The sequence below is a fragment of the Lepidochelys kempii genome, chromosome 3, assembly GCF_965140285.1.
Source record: "Lepidochelys kempii isolate rLepKem1 chromosome 3, rLepKem1.hap1, whole genome shotgun sequence".
NCBI lineage: Eukaryota > Metazoa > Chordata > Testudines > Cheloniidae > Lepidochelys > Lepidochelys kempii.
In genome coordinates this window covers 145,723,029-145,744,733 of record NC_136382.1, presented here as the reverse complement: position 1 = coordinate 145,744,733, position 21,705 = coordinate 145,723,029, and the positions used below count along the sequence as shown (strand labels likewise).

Sequence of the window (21,705 nt, the reverse complement as noted above, 5' to 3'; positions counted from 1 at the left end):
ATGCACTAATGGAAGGCATTCAGATACTACAGTAAAAATAAAAGGAGTACTTGTGGCACCTTAGAGACTAACCAATTTATTTGAGCATAAGCTTTTGTGAGCTACAGCTCACTTCATTGGATGCATATGCTCAAATAAATTGGTTAGTCTCTAAGGTGCCACAAGTACTCCTTTTATTTTTGCAAATACAGACTAACATGGCTGCTACTCTGAAACCTGTCAGATACTATAGTGATGAGCACCGTATAACAATCTGAGCAGAATAACCTGAATTTGAGTTGACCAAAATTTTCTAAGATCACTTTAAAAAAAAAAAATCTACATAGATTTCTAATATTAAACAAATATCAGAGTATGAGAAGTCTGTTTCCCCAAAGTAAATGCACTAATTATATGTTTTCCATTTGGTGCATCAATTACATTAGAGACTCATTTGCTATACACAAGTAGTTTAATCAACTAGACAATTGCTCATTCCCTTGCATATTACAAAATGTTTTCAATAATTGTTCTCACTAAACTAGCAAACTAATCTAGAGTATCAAAAGAAAGAGTTACAATAAGATTTTTCATTGGTGATACCTTTTCCCCCCCCTTTTTCAGTCTGAAGAGTCTATAGTGGGTTGATCAAATTCATACAAGAAACAGTAATTTCTCAGTATTTTAAAATATGAATGTTGATATAGTAATATATAAGAAAACTATACACCAAGATTTACAGTCTCTTGTTTATGTGCTAAAAGGCCATAAACAAACTAATATTATCATTTACAGAGGATGCAAGAAATTACTCTCCATAAGACATTTTTGTCCAAAGATTAAATTTAGATACCTGGTCCCTTTCTGAAATAGATACAGAATTCTCATTTTCTTCCCCTAGGCTTTGCTTTCATTAGGAAAAATAGCATTAACTAACATGCATTAACCTCAACCTAAAAAGTGTGATTTTTAAATTTAAACCAGCAAAAATAGTCGTGCCTTGAGGTAACAGGTTATTTTCACACTATGCTGATGTATTGGTTCAGCACAAATTCATACAGAAGAATCCACTTCCTAAAGTATCAATACTACTGGTAGCAGCACACTTCAGGATTAGAGGCAAGTTCTGAATATAGATTCCTCCATTGGAAGAGACACCACAAAACTACTTTGTCCCACCAAAAGTGCAGACCACATTGATTCTGCGTTTTTGAGAAAATGACATCAACTGAAGTAGCTATAATTGCAGCAGGTATAAACAACATCAGTCTCTGAAGAGAACCGTAGGATCCTGAAAACATTCACTTTTTCTATGTCAGAAAGGGTCTATGTTAGCTTTGTCTCAGCTAAGCCATTTATGAAGCCACACAAAAAAATTCTACACTTATAGTTGTAACCAGTAGGGGTCATTTCAGTGTAAAAATTGCAATGAAAGGGACAGAAAAAAGTAAACGATATCAGTTTCTATTCACATAGTTATATACACTGTTTCCCTAGCTAGTGAATTTCACTTTTATTCAAGCATATCTGTTATAGAAGAGCTGCATGCACTGCAATAAACATGACATACAATAATAATTTCTTTTATCCGGTTAGCCTGTGAAGAGAATATTACATATAGTGTTAAAAGCTAGCAGTAAGGCAGACAACCTACCCTGTCATACTTCTACCTGCAAGTTATAGATCTAAACTGTCTGATTAGTTAAAAATAAATCCTTTTATTGGCTTAGACATAAAACATTCAAATTTCTTCCAAACAATAAAATTAGGCCAGTTACATACCAAATAGTTTCATAGTTTAAGACAATTATAGGTAGAACCTTACATAAACCAACATTTATCCCAGTAATATCTTCTAGATTTGGTAACAGTTTAAGCAGTTGTTGCTTTTATTTGAGAATAATAGCGCCTAAATTATCTCCTTGATGATTGTTACAGGAACAACTGGAACTAGTTTCTAGCCACAGAGCACTGACTGAAATATAATCTTGCCAACGGAAGCTTCATACCATTTTTAAGAGAGTATATGGGAGGTTACTAGTTGAAATCATGCAAAGTTCATATTGCATCACTTCAAAAAGAATGAAATGTGTCTAAACTGCCAGAGAAGTCCACATTGTGATACATGAAGAGAGCTGGCTTGTCAAGACATTTAATTACGGTAAACTTTCATTAATCCACTCTCCAGATCAAGCTATGTTTATACTTAGAACATGCAAGCAGAGCAACCATTATCCAAACAACTGAAAGATATTTTAATCATATCTTTCTATATATGTATATTTGTTTTAAATCCAATTTGTTTCTATGTATGTGGAAAAGAAAAACCAATGCAACACAGAATGAATCAAGGAAGCCTCTTGAAAAATTAGTTCAGAACTACATATTAATTCATTAAAATACTCAACCCAGTTCTGCTTTCTTCACTTCAGCCATGCCTATGCAACCCCACTGAACGAATCCTGGGGGAAGAATGTTATTCTATTTGTTTTTGCATAGCAGGACACACCAACTTCCCTCATATTTTTATGTTGTGGTTTACAGTTAACTTGTGGATCATATCAGTTATAAACTAGTATTGGATACTAAAATGATATGTTTACCAGCAACGAACATATTGAGAAGAATGGCAGTTTTGTGAGGATGGCAGTTTTATTTTAATGGGTTTTTGTGTTGTTTTCAAACAGCTTTTGGAGGAGTGCCTCCTCCTCAAAAGATATTTCCGAACTCTTTACTGCCCTCTAGCCTTAAAGCAAAGAACACCCGCTCCTCTTACTTTCCAGAATTGTCCAGTCGGTCTTTAAAAAACCCACCAAATAAAACTATGCATTTTCCACATTGAACTATTTCTAATCCCTTACCATCACGATGTATTTTACTTTCTTACATTTTAAGCTTTCCCTTCCTCAGCAACCTGACAAATGAGAGACTCCAGGACTCCTTCCTGCCACTTGTAAGCAAGTAAACTACAGGGGAAAATATCTCTGCATTTCCTCTATCTAGTCATGTTCACCACATATGAAGCAGGAAAAGTGAGATTGGCGGGTTGGAGAAGAGTTACTGCCATACGTATTTTTCCTTTGTAGGAAAAGGGGAAAAGACGCATTTCAATATGGGGGGGGGGTGGTGTTAAGTGACAGGAACAGGAAGGAGAAGTTTGCCACAGACGATCAGCCTTTGTGTTTCCTTCCACAGGAGGAATCCGGAATAAGCATCACGTGTATTATTTATCTGTTTATCGCATGAGGGCAAACTGCCAGGCTGTTGTTCCAAGCGCTTTAAATCTTATCAGTAGTTGGCCGAACTGATTGATACTAGTTAACATGATCTACTAATGAAAAGGGATTCGAGATTGCAACCGTTTTGGATTGTATAACAAACTACTTCAAACTACCAAACTTAAGTCAACGTTTCAAAACATGGGTTTTCCTCAGCAGCATTCAGTTAAATCCTGTCCGAAAGTTAGCGTGAAGGCAAAAAAAGTTAGTTGCTACCACAACACGATTACTACTGGTCTAATTTTCCTCTCCAGATTGCGAGAACCAGACAGTCTCACGTAAGAAGTGGTATGGCTGGCAGGAGCAGAACCATGACTAATGTTGAAGAAAGCAACAAGGCTAACAGAAAGAGAAAGCCTAGGCTACTACCTGATACCAAACGCTGCCAGGAGAGAAGAGCTCGGTCCCGGTGCCCCACCAAAACAATTAGTGAAATCCTCATTCAAATTTAAACAATCGCAATTGATTTTTAGACAAACGCAGGTGAGGGAATAAGTGCAACTACTCCCCAGAGCTGCAAATAAATACAAAAGAGGGCACCTGCCCATGATCAGTGGAAGGGTTGGGAAATAATCATGTGTTGCTCCCGTTCGAGCTGCACGGAGATTTAATTGGGGGGGGGGGGGGAAGAACAGAACAGCCCAGGCAAACTCCATCAAGAACAAGATCCCACCAGCCAGCCTTATATGCTCGTGCAGAGTCGTCGCCCCACGACTCCCCCGGGCCAGAGCTGACACCTAGCAGGCAGACACGCTCCTATTCAAAGCGATTCGCATTTAAACCCCCCGCAGCTCACACCGACTCTGCACTGGACGAATGGGGGGAAGCAATCCAGTCAGAAGGCGACGGGACCCCTTTGGCCAGCCCTTCAGCTGGGGAACGAGAGGGGGCCGCAGCGACCCTTGCGCTCCCGGCAAAGGAGCTAAAACTTCACAGAGAGAGAGAGGGGAGCGGGGAGGCACCGGGCAGGGCGAGCCGGGCGGCGAGGCGAGGGGAGCCCTGACAGGAGCCGGGAAGGGGCCGCGCTGCCCTTACCTTCGCAGACGCCCACTTCGTACTCGGTGATGGAGTCCCCGTTGAGCGGCGGCCGGATGACACAGCGCAGCCCGCGGTCGCAGGCTCCGTGCAGCCCGTAGACGCCCCCGCAGCTCTCGTTGCGCTGCCGGGCGCACATGAAACAGCAGCCGCAGATGCCCAGCACGATGCTGCCGGGGCAACTCTTGGGCTCCTCGCACTTGGACTCGTCGCAGGGGAGGCAGACGAGCGCCCGGGTCCCGGACTCGCCCAGCAGCACCAGGAGCAGCCACCCCGCCCCCAGGTGCCAGCCGCCGCCCGGGCGCCTCCTCCCCGCCAAGACCGCTGCCAGGTACATCCCGGCCGCCGCAGCCCGGCCCGGCCCGGGGGAGCCGCGCAGAAGCCCCCGAGCTAGGTCACGGATCCCAGAGTCCGGCCCGAACCAGCCCAGTGCCGGCTCCTGTCCGCCGCCCCCGCCTCCGGCCCCCGGAGAAAAGTTTCCTCTCTGCGGCGCCAGCCAAACTTCTGCTCCAAACGGCGGCGGCGGCTCCGCCCGCTCCCCTCCGGGAGGCAGCGTCCGTCCGTCCCTCGCCTCCCCGCTGCGGGCTCCGCGGCTTCCCCTGCGCCGCCGGCTCCTCGCTCGCTTAGCCGCGGGCGCGCTGGGCGGCTGCTGTGGCTGCGGCGAGTCCTGGCGGAGCGAGTGCGGCGGTGGCGCTTGGCTCTACCCCGCTCGGTGCCTGAGCCCGGACTCCAGCCTTCGGCTGCCTGCGACTCTCCCAGCTCTGCACGCGACCCCTCCCCGTTCCCCATTGGGCGGTGATCGCGATCGCCCCGCCCCGCCTCTCCGTCCGCCCAGCTCATTGGCTAACTGACTCGAGGGCTCCGCCGCCTTCTCCTCCTCCTCAGCCCCAGCTCAGGGAGCTCGAGGCGCAGTGGCAGCCGCCTGGGCCCCACCGCGGCGGCCGTCTCCCTCCGCCCTTGCCTCGCCCGGGCGGAGGCGGAGCGGAGCGAGGCCGGGGTGGGCCCGTCCGTGTCGCCGTGCGGGCCGGAGCTCCGTGCCCGTGGGGCCCCGCCCGGGCCGAGAAGGCAGCAGCCTAGAGCCGGGACAGGCAGCGCTCCGCGCCCGGGCGGAGCTCAGGGAGCCTCCTCCTCTTCCCGGGGGTACAGGACCCGGGACAAGACTCTCCCCCGCTTTGCTGGCTCAGTGGCTCTCCTCAGCCCAGGCCCACGGAGCCCCTGAGCGTGGGGGTATTGCTGGGCTCCCAGCAACGCACCGAGGAGCGGCTCCTGCCCGCAGGACTGAGGCGGAGGTGCCCGGCGCGGTGCTGCGATTTAAGCTTTTCTGGCTTCCTACAGGGATGAGCGTGATATAAACATCTGGCGAGCTGGGAAGCGTAACAGCGCTGACAACACCTCGCCAAAAGGCCTGGGTGCTCTCCCATTCCGGACAGGAGATGAATCCCGCTCTTTCCTTCCCCCCTGCTCCCACCCAGGGAAAAGCCTCCATTGCTCCCATCAGTTTAAAACCCTGAGCTTTTCACTTCCACTTACAAACAACACGAGAAACCCAGAGCTTACAGCTTGTGTGTAAAGTGTAGCGCTTAAAAATGTAGACCCCAGGCATGTTATCGGTCTCCCCTGGAGCAAAAATATTAAGCTTTCCCACTTATCAGTAAATCTCCCTGTCAAACGGCTGCCCTTCCCTGACTGAAAACAGAAGAGCATTCCTCAAAAGAAACACCGGGATATGAAATAATTAAGCAGGAGACCGAGTATGTGGGAGCGAGGGACTCATTGAATTAAACAGCTGAACTACATCCCAGTGGAGGAACAGAGAACATTGAGTAATAGAGGTGGGAATTACAAATAAATAAATAAATAGTTTGCTCTGCTCTCAGTAAAGTGTAGGGAAAGTAGCCAGCTAACTGACAAGCCAGGAAACCCTTTAGTCAGATGGCCAGCAGCTCTTTAGACTGGGGTAGGGGTTGGTATACCTAGTAGGTTGCAGAGTGCCACAGGTACAAGGTGAGTACAGTGTTTATGAAGCTATGCATGCCAACCTGATGAAGGGGAAGGGGGAAAATAATGATGTGGCTTATAGGAATATAGTACAGTAAGCCCACCTCAAAACTACCTGCATCAGTTCTCCAACTGAGGAAGCCTGTACCCTGACAGAGGTGACCAAAGAGGAACAAAGGGACACTGTCCATTACAAAAAATTAGTCCTTTGGTAGTGGCAAAAGAGGAGAATCAGTGTGCACAGATCAAGGCATTCCAAAGGTGCTAAATAGGCTGTAATGTTACTGAACATTGTACATTTCTGATGATAGAATATGTGATGACTGTGAGAATAAGGTAACTTGGTCAGTGAGTGTGACTGTGGCAGCCCTTACCAGGCTGAAATGGGGAAGTCTTTGGTTGCACAAATTGATGCCAATGATATAGGAATTATAGCTGGGACAAAGGTTCTGAAAACTAAATATAGGTTATTAGAAAGAAGTCTATATATGCCCTTTATGATTTTGCCAGTTCCATATACAAGCCCAGCTTCACAGCAGGGATTAACATCTCAATTATAAGCTCAAGACTAAAGACCCCAGGGAAAACTCCATGGCTGGCAGGGTTAAGGACAATTAGAACAAGAGTTTTAAGTATATCTGGGAGAGACACGGAAGCTTGCTGTGAATGGAGGAAACAGAGAGATATTAAAGCCAGAAAAACGTAAATTAGAAATAACCTACAGATTTTTAACAGTGAGGGTATTGGAACTGGCAACTGGAACAAACTATGGAAGCAAGCAGTGGATTCTCCATCTCTTGTTGACTTCATATCACGACTGTATGCCTTTTTAGAAGATATGCTTTAGGTAAACAAGTTATTGGGCTCAACACAGGGGTAATAGGTGGCATTCTAGGTTTCTCTTATACAGGTCAGACAATATGACCTAATGCTCCCTTCTGGCCTCAAAAAGCTATGAATCTGTCGTTGAGAAGTTGTATAGAGGAAAGACTGATTCTCTTTTCCCAATATATGTCAGGAGTAGCTCCATTAAAGCCAATGTTAAAACTGGTATCAGAAAGAGAAACAGGCCCAAGATGCTTGCATTCATTGGCATTTTAGGCAGGAAACACAGAACAGAAATGCCACCCCTAAATCAAAGATTTTACAATCTAAATATAAGACAAGAAACAGCAGATGAATAAGGATAGACAGATGGAAGAGTACATGAAAACAGTGAAAGAGTTTATAGCTTACCTGCACTGCTACTCAGAACAGGCTGTCCTTGTACTGTATATCACAGGCCACCAATAGCAACCAGCACCCACACATAAACCCAACAACCAAAACAGGTCAAAGTATTAAAGCTCACAGGAGATTACACTATTATGTGTAGGACCCTACCAAATTCATGGCTGTGAAAAACACATCACAGACTGAAATCAGATCTCCCATTAGGTGCGGGAACTAACAGGTGCTGGGGGTGTGGGCTCACCCCCGGCTTGAAGTGGTTTCCATCATATACAGCGCTTACTGTTTGGTTCAGTGGCTCTTAGCACCCCCACTATACAGATTGTTCCAGCACAACTGGATCAACCACACGATGAAATCTAGCTGTTTGCGGGAGGAGGGGCAGGACTGGAGGAGCCCCAGCCTGGAGCTCCTACTGTACAGCAGGCTCCAGCTGCTAGTCCTGGCCGGGATGGGACTGCCCCTTCCCCTGCACAGCTGCTCTCTAGGGAAAGATCAGACCCACCTCTGGGTACCTCTCCTGGCTGTAGGAAGCTCCTTGGCTGCACTGCCTTCAGAGCCCAGCTCTGAGGATAGCGCAGAAGTGAGGATGGAAGTCCTGTGACCCTCCCTACAACAGCTTTGTGAGGCCTCCCAGCCCTCTTTTGGGTCAAGACCCCCACAGTTACAACACCCTGAAATTTCAGATATAAACATCTGAAATAGACTATTTTAAAAATCCTATGGTGGTAAAATAGACCAAAATGGACTGTGAATTTGATAGGGCCCTAATTATGTGCCACAAGCAGAGAGTAAGAGGAACCAAGGTGCAGTCATTGTCCAAGGGAATTGATTAAGTAAAATATACCCATTTAATTCTAGCAAGTTAACCACAGTCCATACTACAGAGGAAAGTGAAAAACCCCTAAAGTCACTGCCAATCTGAACTGGGAAAAATTCCTTCTTGACCCTCCATATGGTGATCAGTTAGACCCTGGGCATATGAGCAAGAAACAGCCACCTAAGTACAGGAGAGAGAGAAAGAGAGAATGCCCCATGCCTCATTAGCGCATTGGCCCTTGGTGTCCAGTGTCCAATTTTCAGCCATGACCATCTCTGATGCTTCAAAGTAAGGAGAGAAAAAAAAAGCAGATTACACAGGAGTGTTGCAAAATCCCTTCCTGATCCCTGCAGGTGACCAGCTGAAGCCCTGAAACGTGATTTTAGAAACATAAGACATAAACTAGAAGGAGATCCACAAGGTTGCCAAGCTCTGCCCCACACCATCACAAGCAACCCCATTATACAATCGCATTTATAAATTTGTCCAGCCCTCTCTCTCTCAAAACTAATTAAATTGTTTGCCCCTACAACTCATATTGCGAGGCTGTTCCAGAACCTCACCCTTCTGATGGTTAGAAACCTTCTAATTTCCAGCCTGAGTTTGATCATGACCAATTCATACCCTTTTCTTGTGCCAACATTATTATTCAGCTTAAATAGCTCTTCACCCTCCCTGGTGTTTTCCCCTCTGATGTATTTACAGAGAGTATTCATAAATCCTCTCAGCTTCCTTTTTGCTAAGGTAAACAAGCCAAGTTTTTCCAGTCTTCTGTCAAAAGACAGGCTCTCCATTTCCCTTGTCATTCTAGTAGCTCCTCTCTGTGCCTGTTTCATTCTGAATTCTTGAACATGGGTGACCAGAATTGTACACTGTATTCCAAATGAGGCCTTACCATTGCCTTCTTGGTCTACTGGAAATGCCGCATCTGATACATCCTAGCGTTTGCCCTTTTTGCAGCTGAAAGCTTCCTATTCATCTTGTGAACAGTCAACACACCCAACTCTCCTCTTCTGTCGCTTTCAACTTAAGAGCCCCCAGCTTGTAGTGGAAATTCTTATTATTAGACCCTAAGTGCATAAATCTTGACCTGTGTAAAAGGCTATAATATTTACTAAAATACATACAACACCCTTTGATGACTGGAGTTCTTATGGGTCAGAGTTACCTATTTTGTTTGGGCAATTCTCCCTTTCAAAATCTTGTTGAATGGATTACAACTGCGCACAAAAACCAGCCGAAGCAACCAGGATCCATTCCTTCAGCAGAAAGTGGAATGGAGACTTCCAATGCACACATATTTTTTTAAAAAAATGTACAATGAGTCTAGTAATTCCAAAAAAATAATCTCACTAAATCTCTCCAAAATCCTCAGGTTGACTCTGTGTAAAATGGAGTGATCATGATGGACTTTTTTCAGAGTAGCAGTCGTGTTAGTCTATATTCGCAAAAAGAAAAGGAGTACTTGTGGCATCTTAGAGACTAACAAATTTATTTGAGCATAAGCTTTGGTGAGCTACAGCTCACTTCATCGGATGCATTCAGTGGTGGACTTGTGTCTTATCTTTGGGGAAGGATAAGTAGTAAAAAAAATTCTTCCACATCCCTGTCAAAGATGCTAAGGTTGGATTTGTACATATAACAAATAAAGACTACAACTATCTATATTTTAATAATGTATGATGCATCCATTGCCGTGGTGTCTGATTGCATTACATACATTAAATAAACAAGCCATCAGTATTATATATTATTTATATGGAGAAATCAAACACACCAGTACATCAAAGAAAAAATCTTCAGAGTCTTAGTTTAATAAAGTCAAGCAAACAGTTAGCTGAAAAGACAAGTCTTGCATAGGGTGCTAAAGGCCAGCAAACTCAGGCTCTGGAGGACAGCCAATAAAAAGTGTTTAAATACAAATGTGGCTGTGTTTCAGTGCCTGGCATAGAGAAGACATTGCAGTGCAATGGTAATTTAAACAGTAAAATTATTTTTGATTTTCAAGAAACTTATTATAATAGAGTACCATCAACAAAGAATTATATAAGTAGAAAATCCTTAAAGTAGAAAGGGACACTGAGGTGTGACTTGAAAGTCAACAAATTCAGACTTTGGCTAATTTACAAAAGGAAACTGAATTTCACTGTCAGGTCCACTCACTGAAAATTCACTTCCTCTTGCCCCCACCTGATTCAGTCAGAGGTCTCTTGGTCCAAGTGTCTCAGATTATCTCACCCCAAACCCCTAAATTGCACTAGAAATAGACTAGCACACAATGAAGATCACTAAACATTATCACCAAACAAACAAACAAAAAACCCAAACAAGCCCAAAACATTTTTTGACAAATAGGCTGCCACATTCACAGCAGCTTAAGCTTCTGGGCTTGTTTCTCCACTGACATTGCTTTTTCACTAGTGTAACTTCAGTGGAGTGGAGCAGAAAATCATGCTCTCTTAGTGGTCTGATATTCATTTTCAGTGCTTTGGAGATATTTTAGCTGATTTTATCATATATATTGTTTAGGCTTGGTGAGGACACTTTTTTAATTACAAAATACTGAGTTTCAATTGCATTATTTATTGAAAATCTCAATAAAATCTATCTCAAACTGTTATTTTTTATTCTAAAATTTGTTCCAATTCTGCTTGTATATCATATCAATGGTTCATCTAATTCTTCCAAAATGCTTTTCATGTTGAGGGATATCACTCATTTTAGTTCCAAATTTACCTATTTTCCATACAAATTTAGGGTCCCCTATCATTTATTGTTATCATTTACAGCAGAAATCAAGGATCATGAAAATAAATGTATGCAAAGAGTTATTTGGATTAGCAGAATGGATCATACGTAAGTTTCCTGCATGAATAATTTTTGTACCCCTCATTTTGTCTTTGTCATATATTATATCCCATGTTTATGCTTTGGCAGGCTGAGAGGTATGATTTGGTCCTCCCCTGTAGCACTGTATACCCTTGATATAAAACTTCTAACCTAAACAGATTAAACCAGGTGAGCAGTCTCCAAAAAGGGGTGGGAGGTGAAGACTGTCACCAAGATAAACAGCAGTGAGAGGAGCAGATTACATGGCGACAATTCTTCCCTCCCTCACAAGTATATTGTGAGACATAACTCATTAATGAGAAGAACTGGGCCTTCAGATGCCAGCAATTTCTATCGCTCACAATGGCTCCCTGCAGCAGATCCAGAGAAGCAAGACTCCTGTGGAAGGCTTGTACCGTACTCCTTCAGGGCATAATGTTTTCATTGAGTATTTGCAGTGACACCTGGCAGCCTTTTCAAAAAAAGGTAACAATTTATTAGTAATCTGGAGTACAGAATCTGAATGTCCTTAAATTAGACATTAAAACAAGGTCTATTCTGGCCAAGCCAGTGCAATCAGCCAGCCAAGCTGTTATGGAATCCATTTCAGTCTCTTTCTTGCCATCTCTGTCAGTCCTAGGTAAGAGTGCCTGACTTTCTGCAACAGCCAACTCCTATCCCAGTATCCTGACCCCTTTTGGTCTATCGTTCTTGAGCTAGGACCTTTGCTCTGCTTCCTCGCCAAGAAATGGGGAAAAATCTCCTTCCTCTTTGTCTTGGTTCCTACAGGTGAACATCCTGGCCGTTGATATGGGATTAATTCCTTTCTTGAATGACCCATTCTTTCCACCAAAGACAGGTACATGAGAAAACACCTCATGTCTCCAGGAGTGCTCCCAGAGCCACTCTTTTAAACCTTTTGTGCCCACTGGGTAGCAATGCAAAGTACTGAGGGAAACTGAGGCATGCATAAGCATAACAATATTAAAGAAAATTCTCACTTCGACACAACTATAACCACACCATTATTAATACGCCTATGCAGAATAAAGAGATACACTTGCATATTTAACCTGGAATTGTCAAAGCTACATCTGGTTAACATGCTATTTACAGTTCACAAACATTCCTGCAATATGCTTTAGTTTTAATTTTATTTCTTATTTTGAAAGATATTAGACATGACCCTGTGAGGTTCTAAGTGCTTCCTGAAAGATGCTAAGTGCCCAAAGTTGCCATTGACTTTAAATGGAGTTGGAGGTGCTCAGTCTCCTTAAAGTTATGTAGCACATTGTAGCATTGGAACTCTATTCCCTAATCTAATATATAGTGTGGTCCAATGTATAGGGCATTAGGTGGAGACACAGGAGACCTCGATTATACCTGGCTCTGCCAGTGATCTGATGCATGACTTTAGGAAAGTCACTTCAACTCTTTTTCCTCTCATTCTTTGACTTAACTATTTAGGTGGTAAGCATTTAAGGGCAGGCATTTTACACTATGTGTAAACTCAGTGCCTAGCACAATGGAGTTGTGATCTCATTTGGGGCTTTAGGTGCTACTATAATACAAATACTTATTAACTTGGCAATTGTTTCCTTATTTAAAAGTACTCTAGGAAGGGTGTATAATATGAAGACCCTCAGTCTGCTTATATTTCTGTTCAAGCTTTAGTGATTCTACTAAACTAAACTGAGGTCAATTTTTTCTTTCTTATTTTTCTTTTTATAAGATTGTGTGTTGACATGCTCATTCACATAACTGTCATGCCCCAGGTATAAGACATTAAACCCGACTGTCAGTCTTTTAAGCTCCCTTTTCTTAAATGTATATCTTAATCTAATCCTCCTGGTGGGGGAGACCTTAGGCTTCTTTGGGAATTATGTGGACTTGAATCCTCTCTCTCAAAATTTCTCTCCAATTTTGTATTTAATCCCACAAAGAGACTCTATCACTTAAAACAACTGGGACTGATTCTCCACTACCTTGTACCTAATTTTACATACACTTTGCACAGGTAAGTGACAAAATACTTCCAATCTGATTTGGAAGAATTTTATACCCATTTACATTACACCTGTGCAAATGAAATGATTGCATGAAGTACAAAGCAGTGGGGGAATTAGGCATACTATCTTTTGCAAAATTTACTATTCACTCCAAAATGTTATTTTTAACTGTACCTGTTTTCATCACTTTCTGCTCCTACACATTATGGATCAGATCTTTGGCCCCTTTAAGCCACTACAGCAATGCAAAAGGGCTATAAAGCTATCTTAGCTGACTTCCTGTGGATTCCCCTGGCACAGGGGATTCCTGGGTAGCGCAGAGCTGGTGTGAAAGACTCTGCAGCATTCTTCTTTGCAGCCCTTGTGTTTGGGTCGAGGCAATTCCCAACTGGTGAAATGTTCCATTGGTGGCTCCAACTTTAAATAGTCCTGCAACGGCCAGGGTTCGACCACCCAAGATTGTATAAAGCAGCCTTTCCCTGCACCCTACAGTTGCACTGAGCATTCTGTGGCTTAAGATGAGGCCTGACCTCTATATTCCCTCTTTCTTTCTCTCTTCTGACACACAAGACCACCAACAGGTTTATAAATATAAAGGTCAATTGGCCAGCATTAAAAGGAGTCAAATCATGGTTTCCAACTTCACTTCACTGAATAGGGCCCAGTGAAACCCCACCCTTCTGTAGGTGGAGTCTTCTTATATTCTGAGGGAATCCCTACTAAATATGGGCAGAGACGCTCTAAGCACAAGGAAACCCCACCCACTGGGACTTGCACTTTCAGGGAAATGCCTATAAATAGCTGCATGACACTCTGGGTGCTGGAGCAATTTTTATAGTGGGGGTGCTAAAGGCAGAAATCATGTATTTGAGTTGTTATTATTACTTCAAGCCAGGAGGTGTGGTGACCCACCAGCACATATGATATCTGTCTAGTATTCTACCTCCCACCTTAAACCCTCTAATTTCTCTCTCTACCCTTCTTCACACTCTTGGCTTGAATCTCACTTTCTTAAGAAAGGTTATGAAGAGATTGGTGATGGGCCGAGTCTAAATGCACATGGATTACACATATTTCCTAGATCTCTATCTTGGTTCAGACAATGATATGGAATTGAAGTTGAATTGATATTAGAGCTGGTTGAATAGTAGACATTTTTTTCCACAAATATTTTGAATATTTAAATGAATTCACTTCTGGATGTGATTTTCTTTGCCAGTGATAATGTTTAAGGCCCCCAGTAGGCCATGGCTATTTGAGGAACCAGCTTTTCCTTTATATATCATCATGCCAGTTAAAATGGTCTTGGAAGCTGTTACTAACAGGATAAAACTCTCTAGCATCAGTGGTAGGGCTCTCTCAATCGATGCCCACCTTCACATTCACCCCTTTGAAATTAATTTCCCTTAAAAGTTTGCCAGAACACCAGTCTTACAAGCTTCAGAGCACAATGAAAGATACATTTATTTGGGTGAACTTTTGATTTTTCAGTATATGTGAATACCGAGCCACAAACGCTAACTGAGCTTTAAGATATGCAAAGTACAAAAATGCATAATGTGTTCATAAAGCATTCACTGTAGCCTCAATAAAGAACGTGGAATGATTGACAATGGACATAGAATATGACATAGGAGTAGAGGAAGGGAGTGCAATGGCATAGACTATGAAAACTGAAGATGAAGTTTGGAGCACATCATTCTCCAACTCCAAACATCTAGAGGACAGAAAAGATCCAGAATTGATGTCGTCAGATGACTTAAGTGACAGTGAATATAATGAAGGATCCTGTGATATTAAGTGTTTCCATGTCACATCAGACAAAAGTGAAAGATTACATTTGTAAGAAAAAGATATTATAGTGCCTCAAAAATAGTAGTGTTAATTACAATCATTTGTTTAAATTATGCTTTTGCTATGAAACTCGTATTACAGTAGACAATATAATTATTTTTCCAGATTCTTGGAAATAAAGGCATTTGTGCTCAAAAAGTTACATATATCTCTGAATTGCAGAAGCTAATATCAAGAAGCACAAAATGTAGAAATAGCTTTTCCTAAATAGTGAGATGTAGAGTTACAATGAACATATTGTGCCTTAGTGACCATACATGGGCAAACGTCAATGGATAACTTACAGGAAGCTAGTGCAGTTTTCATATCAGAAGCAACACAAATGAGAGTTCTGAAAATTTCGCTTTTCTCCAAATGACTATTATATCATCATACAGATTCTTGACAATTCAAAATATTACAACATTAAATCAACTTTCTACATTACTACATTAAATCAATATTCAGCACCATTTCAAATCAAGTTTACTTAGGAGGGGACGCATACCTCTGTTCCCTTGGGCAAGGGCTTTCTGTACTGGTGGCCTCATCATTCCCTACTCAGAGCAAAATCCTTTACCACGAAGCCACTCCTGACTACATGGATACATTCTGAATTACTTATACTAAAACAGACATTTAAAGAAAACCTAAAGCCCATGCATTTCTGAAGCAATGCAAAAACATTACAGCTATACAATCTTATATTTCTGGTAAAGTCTCTTTCACTATTGTGTTATATATTCAAGTAATCCATTAGTCTTAATAACAAATCATTGCTAGTAACCTAATAGCAATCTTTATTAGATACAGAGTTAATATATATACAGAGCATCTTAACACAAACCAATCTGTCAACCTAACCTAAAACCAAAAGCCTCCTGATGCTATCAGCAACCTAGAAATTCTGTTCATTCTCTTACTACAACAGTAAGACAACTGTCACAGGTATTAGTGGGAGCCAGAACAGCACTGGAACCTATAAAGCATAAAACCTCAAAATCAGATTGGATTATATAGCATGAATGCTTTCTTCCCTTCCTTCAGAAACAGATAGTCCCAATGGATTTCTTGGGAGTTGCTTGTGGACAGACCTTTCATGGCTTTGTCGCTTCCTCTGTTTCCCAAGTGCAGTTTTGTTACTCCACAGCCAGCTGGCATAGTCTGATCCAATTTCTTTTTCTGCCTTTGAGTGGGTCGGGTCGGGTCGGGTCAGGTCCAGTCCAGTCCAGTCCAGTCCAGTCCAACATAGCTCCTCCTCAGGTCAAATGTGGTCTGTTTCAGTTATTTCCAACTATGGATCATACTCTGCTTCCTATCATAATGCTGGCCAGTACACCATCCTCATGCAGTCTTCTGCAAGTTAGTTCACTTCAACAACACATCCTCCCCAAATACAGAATTTATATTAGACTAACAAAATAACCTGATTGTAAACATTTTAAATTGAAATGAACATTAGTGTCTCACATATATACCAGCTACTTGAGTGCCGTGGTATGCAAATTAGTAAACAAATTTATAGCCAGAAGCACCATTATAGATCATATCTAGGAATGTCTGGAAACAGTTCATTCATTTCCTCATTTTTTCCTTTATGTGGTGCAAAGAATATTAAAACAGCTACCTTTCACACTTGACTTTTAGCAGGTTGGAAGCTAACCTTCAATAGAGCTGAGAGTGAACAACATTCTGCAAGACAAGCTTGTCTGGCTAATTTTTGAAAAAAAATCAATTTTTGATTTTACTGCAAGAAATTAACAAATGTAGTATTTTTGATACTTTCATTCCTGCATCCAAACATGGTTGCCAAGTGAAAGATAGCATTGTATGGACAAATCTTTTAATGTTTTAGTTTTAAGGTTAACACATTTTAAAAAATCATATTCTATTTGAAACTGGAGGGACTTCAAGGATGCACTCAGACTTCCTAGACAATCATTTTAAAATGCTCAGCACCACAATAGATTGTTACGTACAAGTGAAAAAAAGGTAAGAGACAAGAAGTAAATTCACTAGCTCTACTATGAAAATGAGATGTCTTATCCAAGCTGCAAATATAGCATTTATTTATTATTTTAAAGTGTATAAAGTAAAAATTTGTTATAGGATGTAAGCCCTAAATAGCTAGAATAAACTGTGGTTTAATAAAACAGGAACCAGCCTTTTTAGTTTTGAGGAAAAGTTGATCTTTCAGAAGACTCCTTGTCATTATAAGAATTGAAGTTGTGGATGATCAATGTTGTCTGCTATTTTATATTGAGGATTCTGCCTTTTGTTTCTAGGGCCCACACTGGCTCCCATTTAAATTAATGGCAAAACCTTTCTTGTTGTCAATGGGAGCACATTTACAGTCCAAGATTATATAATTGCTGTCTTTTGAGAACCTCAAAAAACTGCCATTTGTATCATATGAAACTATCCCAATAAATAAATAAGTTTTACCACTGACGAAACAATGGATAAAATGTTCAAAAGCACCTAAATCCCATATTAAAAAATGTCTCAGGTTCTTAGGAGCTGAAGTCCCATTAACTTTCAATGAGACATAGACCCAGATTTTTAAAGGTATTTAGGCACCTAACTCCCATGGAAATCAATGGAAGTTAGGCACCTAAATAGCTTTACAAATCTGGGCCTTAACTCCTAAGGATTACATCCACAAACGGGGTTTGGACTCAGCATTGCAACACCTAACTTTTAGACACCCTGCTACCTAGTGGGATTTACAATCCTAAATTAGGTGACCAGACTCTCTGTATAATGCATGATTTGAGTTAGGTGCCTAAGAGTAGGGCTCACAAAAGCCAGCATGTGGAGTGGGGAGCCACATAAGCTAACCAGAGGAAATGCTGAGGAGAGGGGCGTGGCCTAAGCCCCAGTCTCAAAGGGACTTAGGCATCTAACAGGAGGTGCATCCCTCTACTCTGGATTCACAGCTGTGAACCATATCCTGCAGTTAGATGCCTAAGCCATGCCAGCCCTTTCTTGACAGGGAGGGAAAAAAACACAGCTGAAGAAGGCCTTAGTCCCTCTGTACCTAATAGCCTGATAGTTAGAGCACTTAGCCAGCAAATAGGAGACCTAAATTCAAATCCCTACTCTAGTTGCCATGGAATGGGGATTTGCATTCAGGTCCCCTGCTGAGTGCACTAACTTCTGGGCAGGGCTGCTCTCAGAATCTCCTGCTAGAGTTCTTATGTTTATATGAAACAAATATTCACTGGGCCAGAAAAAGACAATGATTCTGTAGTCTAGTGGTTAGTGCACTCTTCTGGGAAATCTGGGTTTCAGTTCCTGCATCAATAAACATTTTACACAAAGAGAGACCCACCCTAAGATATCCCACAGCCTGGTTGTTAGGTCACTCAGCTAGCAGAGAAGAGGTTCAAAACCCTGCTCCAAATCAGGGAGAGTGGAGATTTGAACCTGGGTCTCCTATACCCTCAGTGCGTGCTCTAACTATTCAGTTATAGAGTCGGGGGTGGGAGCTGTGTTTGTTGGGGCCCAGTTGGTAGCCATGCTCCGAGATTGGATTGATTGGATCAGACGCCACAGGTGAGATAGGCAGGGGAACACCTAGTTTGTGAATCCTGTCAAGGCTTAGATGTGAACAGGGCATCAGCACTGAGGCGGCTCAGTTCATACCCACCAGAAGAAATTTAGGTGCCATGGGGACTTTACCAATAGAAACTTAAGTGCCTTGGGAATTAAGGCACCTGCAGGGGTTATGAGGATCCATATTTTGGATTTAGGAACCTAAAGTGGCATTTAGAAACCTAATTCCCTTTATGGATCTAATCCTAAATGCCTAACTCACCTTTGAAAATAGGACTTAGGCATTTTAAGATTTTTTACTCCAAGTATATTTGGTAAGAAATGTATACATTCTGAAACTACAATTATTAGCTTTACATGGGCTTAAATTGTTTCATCTGTTTCCATGGGTGAGAGGGATAAAAACCCCATGGGTACCCCATATAGAGAGTGTGGTGACTGCAGTCTCATCCTGCCTTTCCTCCGGAAGCTCATTTTTGGGGTTATAGATCTGTTGTGGGGAGTGAATAAGACTAGGGACTCAGGCTCCCAGCAGAGATTCTACAACACGGTTGATAATGTCTGAGTTGGTATTAACTTTGGCATGCGCACACTTATGTTAAATAAACTTCCTTGACCACCCACGGGTGATTCCAGGAAGGCAGTAGCTAGCCGGAGACTCCCTGACAATGCAGTTCTATTGGAGATTAACCAAGAGGAGATGGGGACCCCACAGGTGGTATGGAGGCACAGGAGTTCTTCACAGATGACCTTGAATTCTGGCAGATTCCCCAAGATCAATTTGAATGGTAACTCTTGCCCACTCTGTGAGGATTAAAGCTCCCTCCACCCTCTAAAGCAGGGGTGGACAAACTTTTTTAACTGAGGGCCGCATCTGGGTATGGAAATTGTATGGTGGGTCATGAATGCTCACAAAATTAACAATTCAGATATTTTCAAATAAACTTTATTTAATAAAGATACGTTTCAGTGGAAATAAACATAAAACCTTACTTACTATTATAAATATACCATCATAACAATGTATTACAACAATTAAACCAAACTTACCCCCTTTCCATGCTCTTTCTCTCTAGCCTGACTTTGTCGGGCGTCAGCTTCCAGTCACTGGAACTAATTGAGATTCACCAGCCCCCTGCTCTTAGAAATCTCCTCCCATGTGAAAACTGCCACTGAGCACTCCCTGGCCAACTACTCTTTGTGTTATCCTCAACAAGCCAACAAGTAGCAGGCTCCGATGGCGCGTGAGGTGCGTTTGGGTTGTGTAGCTGGAGTAACATGTGTGCCCTCACGCCTGTCATGCAGGTCCTGAACACGCAGGAGCGCCAGGTGGGCAGAGTGGGGCAAGCTCCCGACCCCACTCCCTGCTGGAGTGCCAGAGCAGGGCAAGTCCCTGACTCCGCTCCCCGGCTGGAGCGCCAGAGAGGGGCAAGTCCCTGACTTTACTTCCCACCGGAGCAGGGCAATGGAGCTCGAGGGCCAGATTAAAAGTTTTACAGGTTGGACGCAGCCCGCAGGCTGTAGTTTGCCTACCCCTGCTCTAAAGGAACAATACAGAAGAATCTTTTTGAAAGAATTTTATGGAATTTCTAGTTCTCTGTGCAGGATTTTCCTAGACAGGGAATGATCTGGACAATAAAGATTTCTTAACTGTGCTTTTAATGTTGACTCAAGCCTATAAAATGATATTGTGTGTGGCTCAGAATACCAGAGTACTGGAGGATATGAAGTATTTTCTCAGTAGAGATATTTACTAAAGCCTCTGCAGAACTTTCCTGAATCTATGAAAGTCAGATCTACCAAATTTTTTTTCATGGTAATTTAAATGGATATTTTAAAAAGAGTCATGGAATTCCATACCTCTTATATATTACTTTTCCATCCAACAGAATAAGTTTGGCCATCATGCACTTCAATGAAAACTGCCTCTGTAAGCAGAATGTGACTGAGCAAGAACTGGCATAATGGAAAGTTTTATTTCCAAAATATAATAGTTTCTGGAGCAGTGAAAGATGTGAACATTCCTTGCATTTATGGTACATTCATTTATGTTTTCCCATTATGCTTCTATTTGTACTAAACTAATCTACCAGGCATTTAAAAAAAATCTTTTTTGCTGTTGCTTTTGACTGTTTTGTAAAAATAGCTATTAATACATTCCAATACTGTTTTTTTTACAAAATGTCCATGGGTATATAATGCTATACAGGGTAATGCATTCCAGGGTGTAGTCCAGATCAGTGAGGGCTGTGTCACCCCTGCCATTAAACCTGGGGTACCTCACAATGTTTTGCTGCTGTAGTTCCCAACCTGGGCTCCTCACAAACAGCCAGACATCATGCAGGTCAAACCTGAGTGCCTGTGTATAGCAGCAGACCTGGTCCAGGACCTCTGACCCCAGCAACCTGTTAGCAAACATCCGCCACACTCTGACTTCCAGCAGCCTTGGTTACTACATGCAGGGTGACTCCAACACACTCCTAGTCCCAGATTTTCCCCCAAAAACATTTGTTCTGAAGCGTCCAGCCCTTTCCTGGACAGTTCAGATATACTTGGTCTGTTGGTATGTTTTAGTCATAGGTATTTTTAGTAAAAATCATTGACAGGTCACGGGGAGTAAACAAAAATTCACAGCCCATGACCTGTCTCACGGGGTGACCCAGGGGGCGCTGTGGGTGCAGCCATACGTGCTTGGGGGGGGCAGTCCAGGGAGCACTGCAAGTGCATGGGGGGATCCAGGGGGCACAGCGAATGCTCAGGGGGGCTGTGTGGGGGCACCACAGGTGCTCAGGTGTGAGCAGCTGGGACCCCTGTGGATGCTGGGGGTGGGAGATGGTGGGGCTGGCAGGCTCCCCACCCGGCTTCTTGGAAGCAGCAACATGTCCCTCCCTCAGCTCCTAGCTCCATGCGCTGCCAGCTCTGCAGCTCCCATTGGCCAGGAACAGTGGCCAATGGGAGCTGGGGAGCAGTGCTTACAGGTGGAGGCAGCACATGGAGCTAGGAGCTGAGGGAGGGACATGTTGCCACTTTCGGGGAGCCCCCCTCCCATGGTAAGTGCCGCCCAGAGCCCACACCCACTCCCGCCTCCCAACCCTCAGCCCTGAGCCCCCTCCCATACCCAAAATCCTCCAGCTGC

General features: G+C 42.9%; 1 protein-coding gene across 6 annotated transcripts in view; it reads right to left on the bottom strand.

The window, feature by feature from the left end:
- The window catches only part of CRIM1 (cysteine rich transmembrane BMP regulator 1), a 300,395-nt gene extending 295,340 nt beyond the window's left edge, over positions 1-5,055 (bottom strand). For all 6 annotated transcript variants that reach the window (XM_073338355.1, XM_073338356.1, XM_073338359.1 and 3 more), the window contains exon 1: positions 4,293-5,055. In XM_073338355.1, the coding sequence (XP_073194456.1) occupies positions 4,293-4,629 (337 nt within the window). In that variant the 5' untranslated portion in view covers positions 4,630-5,055. The remainder of the gene's footprint in view (positions 1-4,292) is intronic.
- Between the last annotated feature and the right edge of the window lie 16,650 nt (positions 5,056-21,705).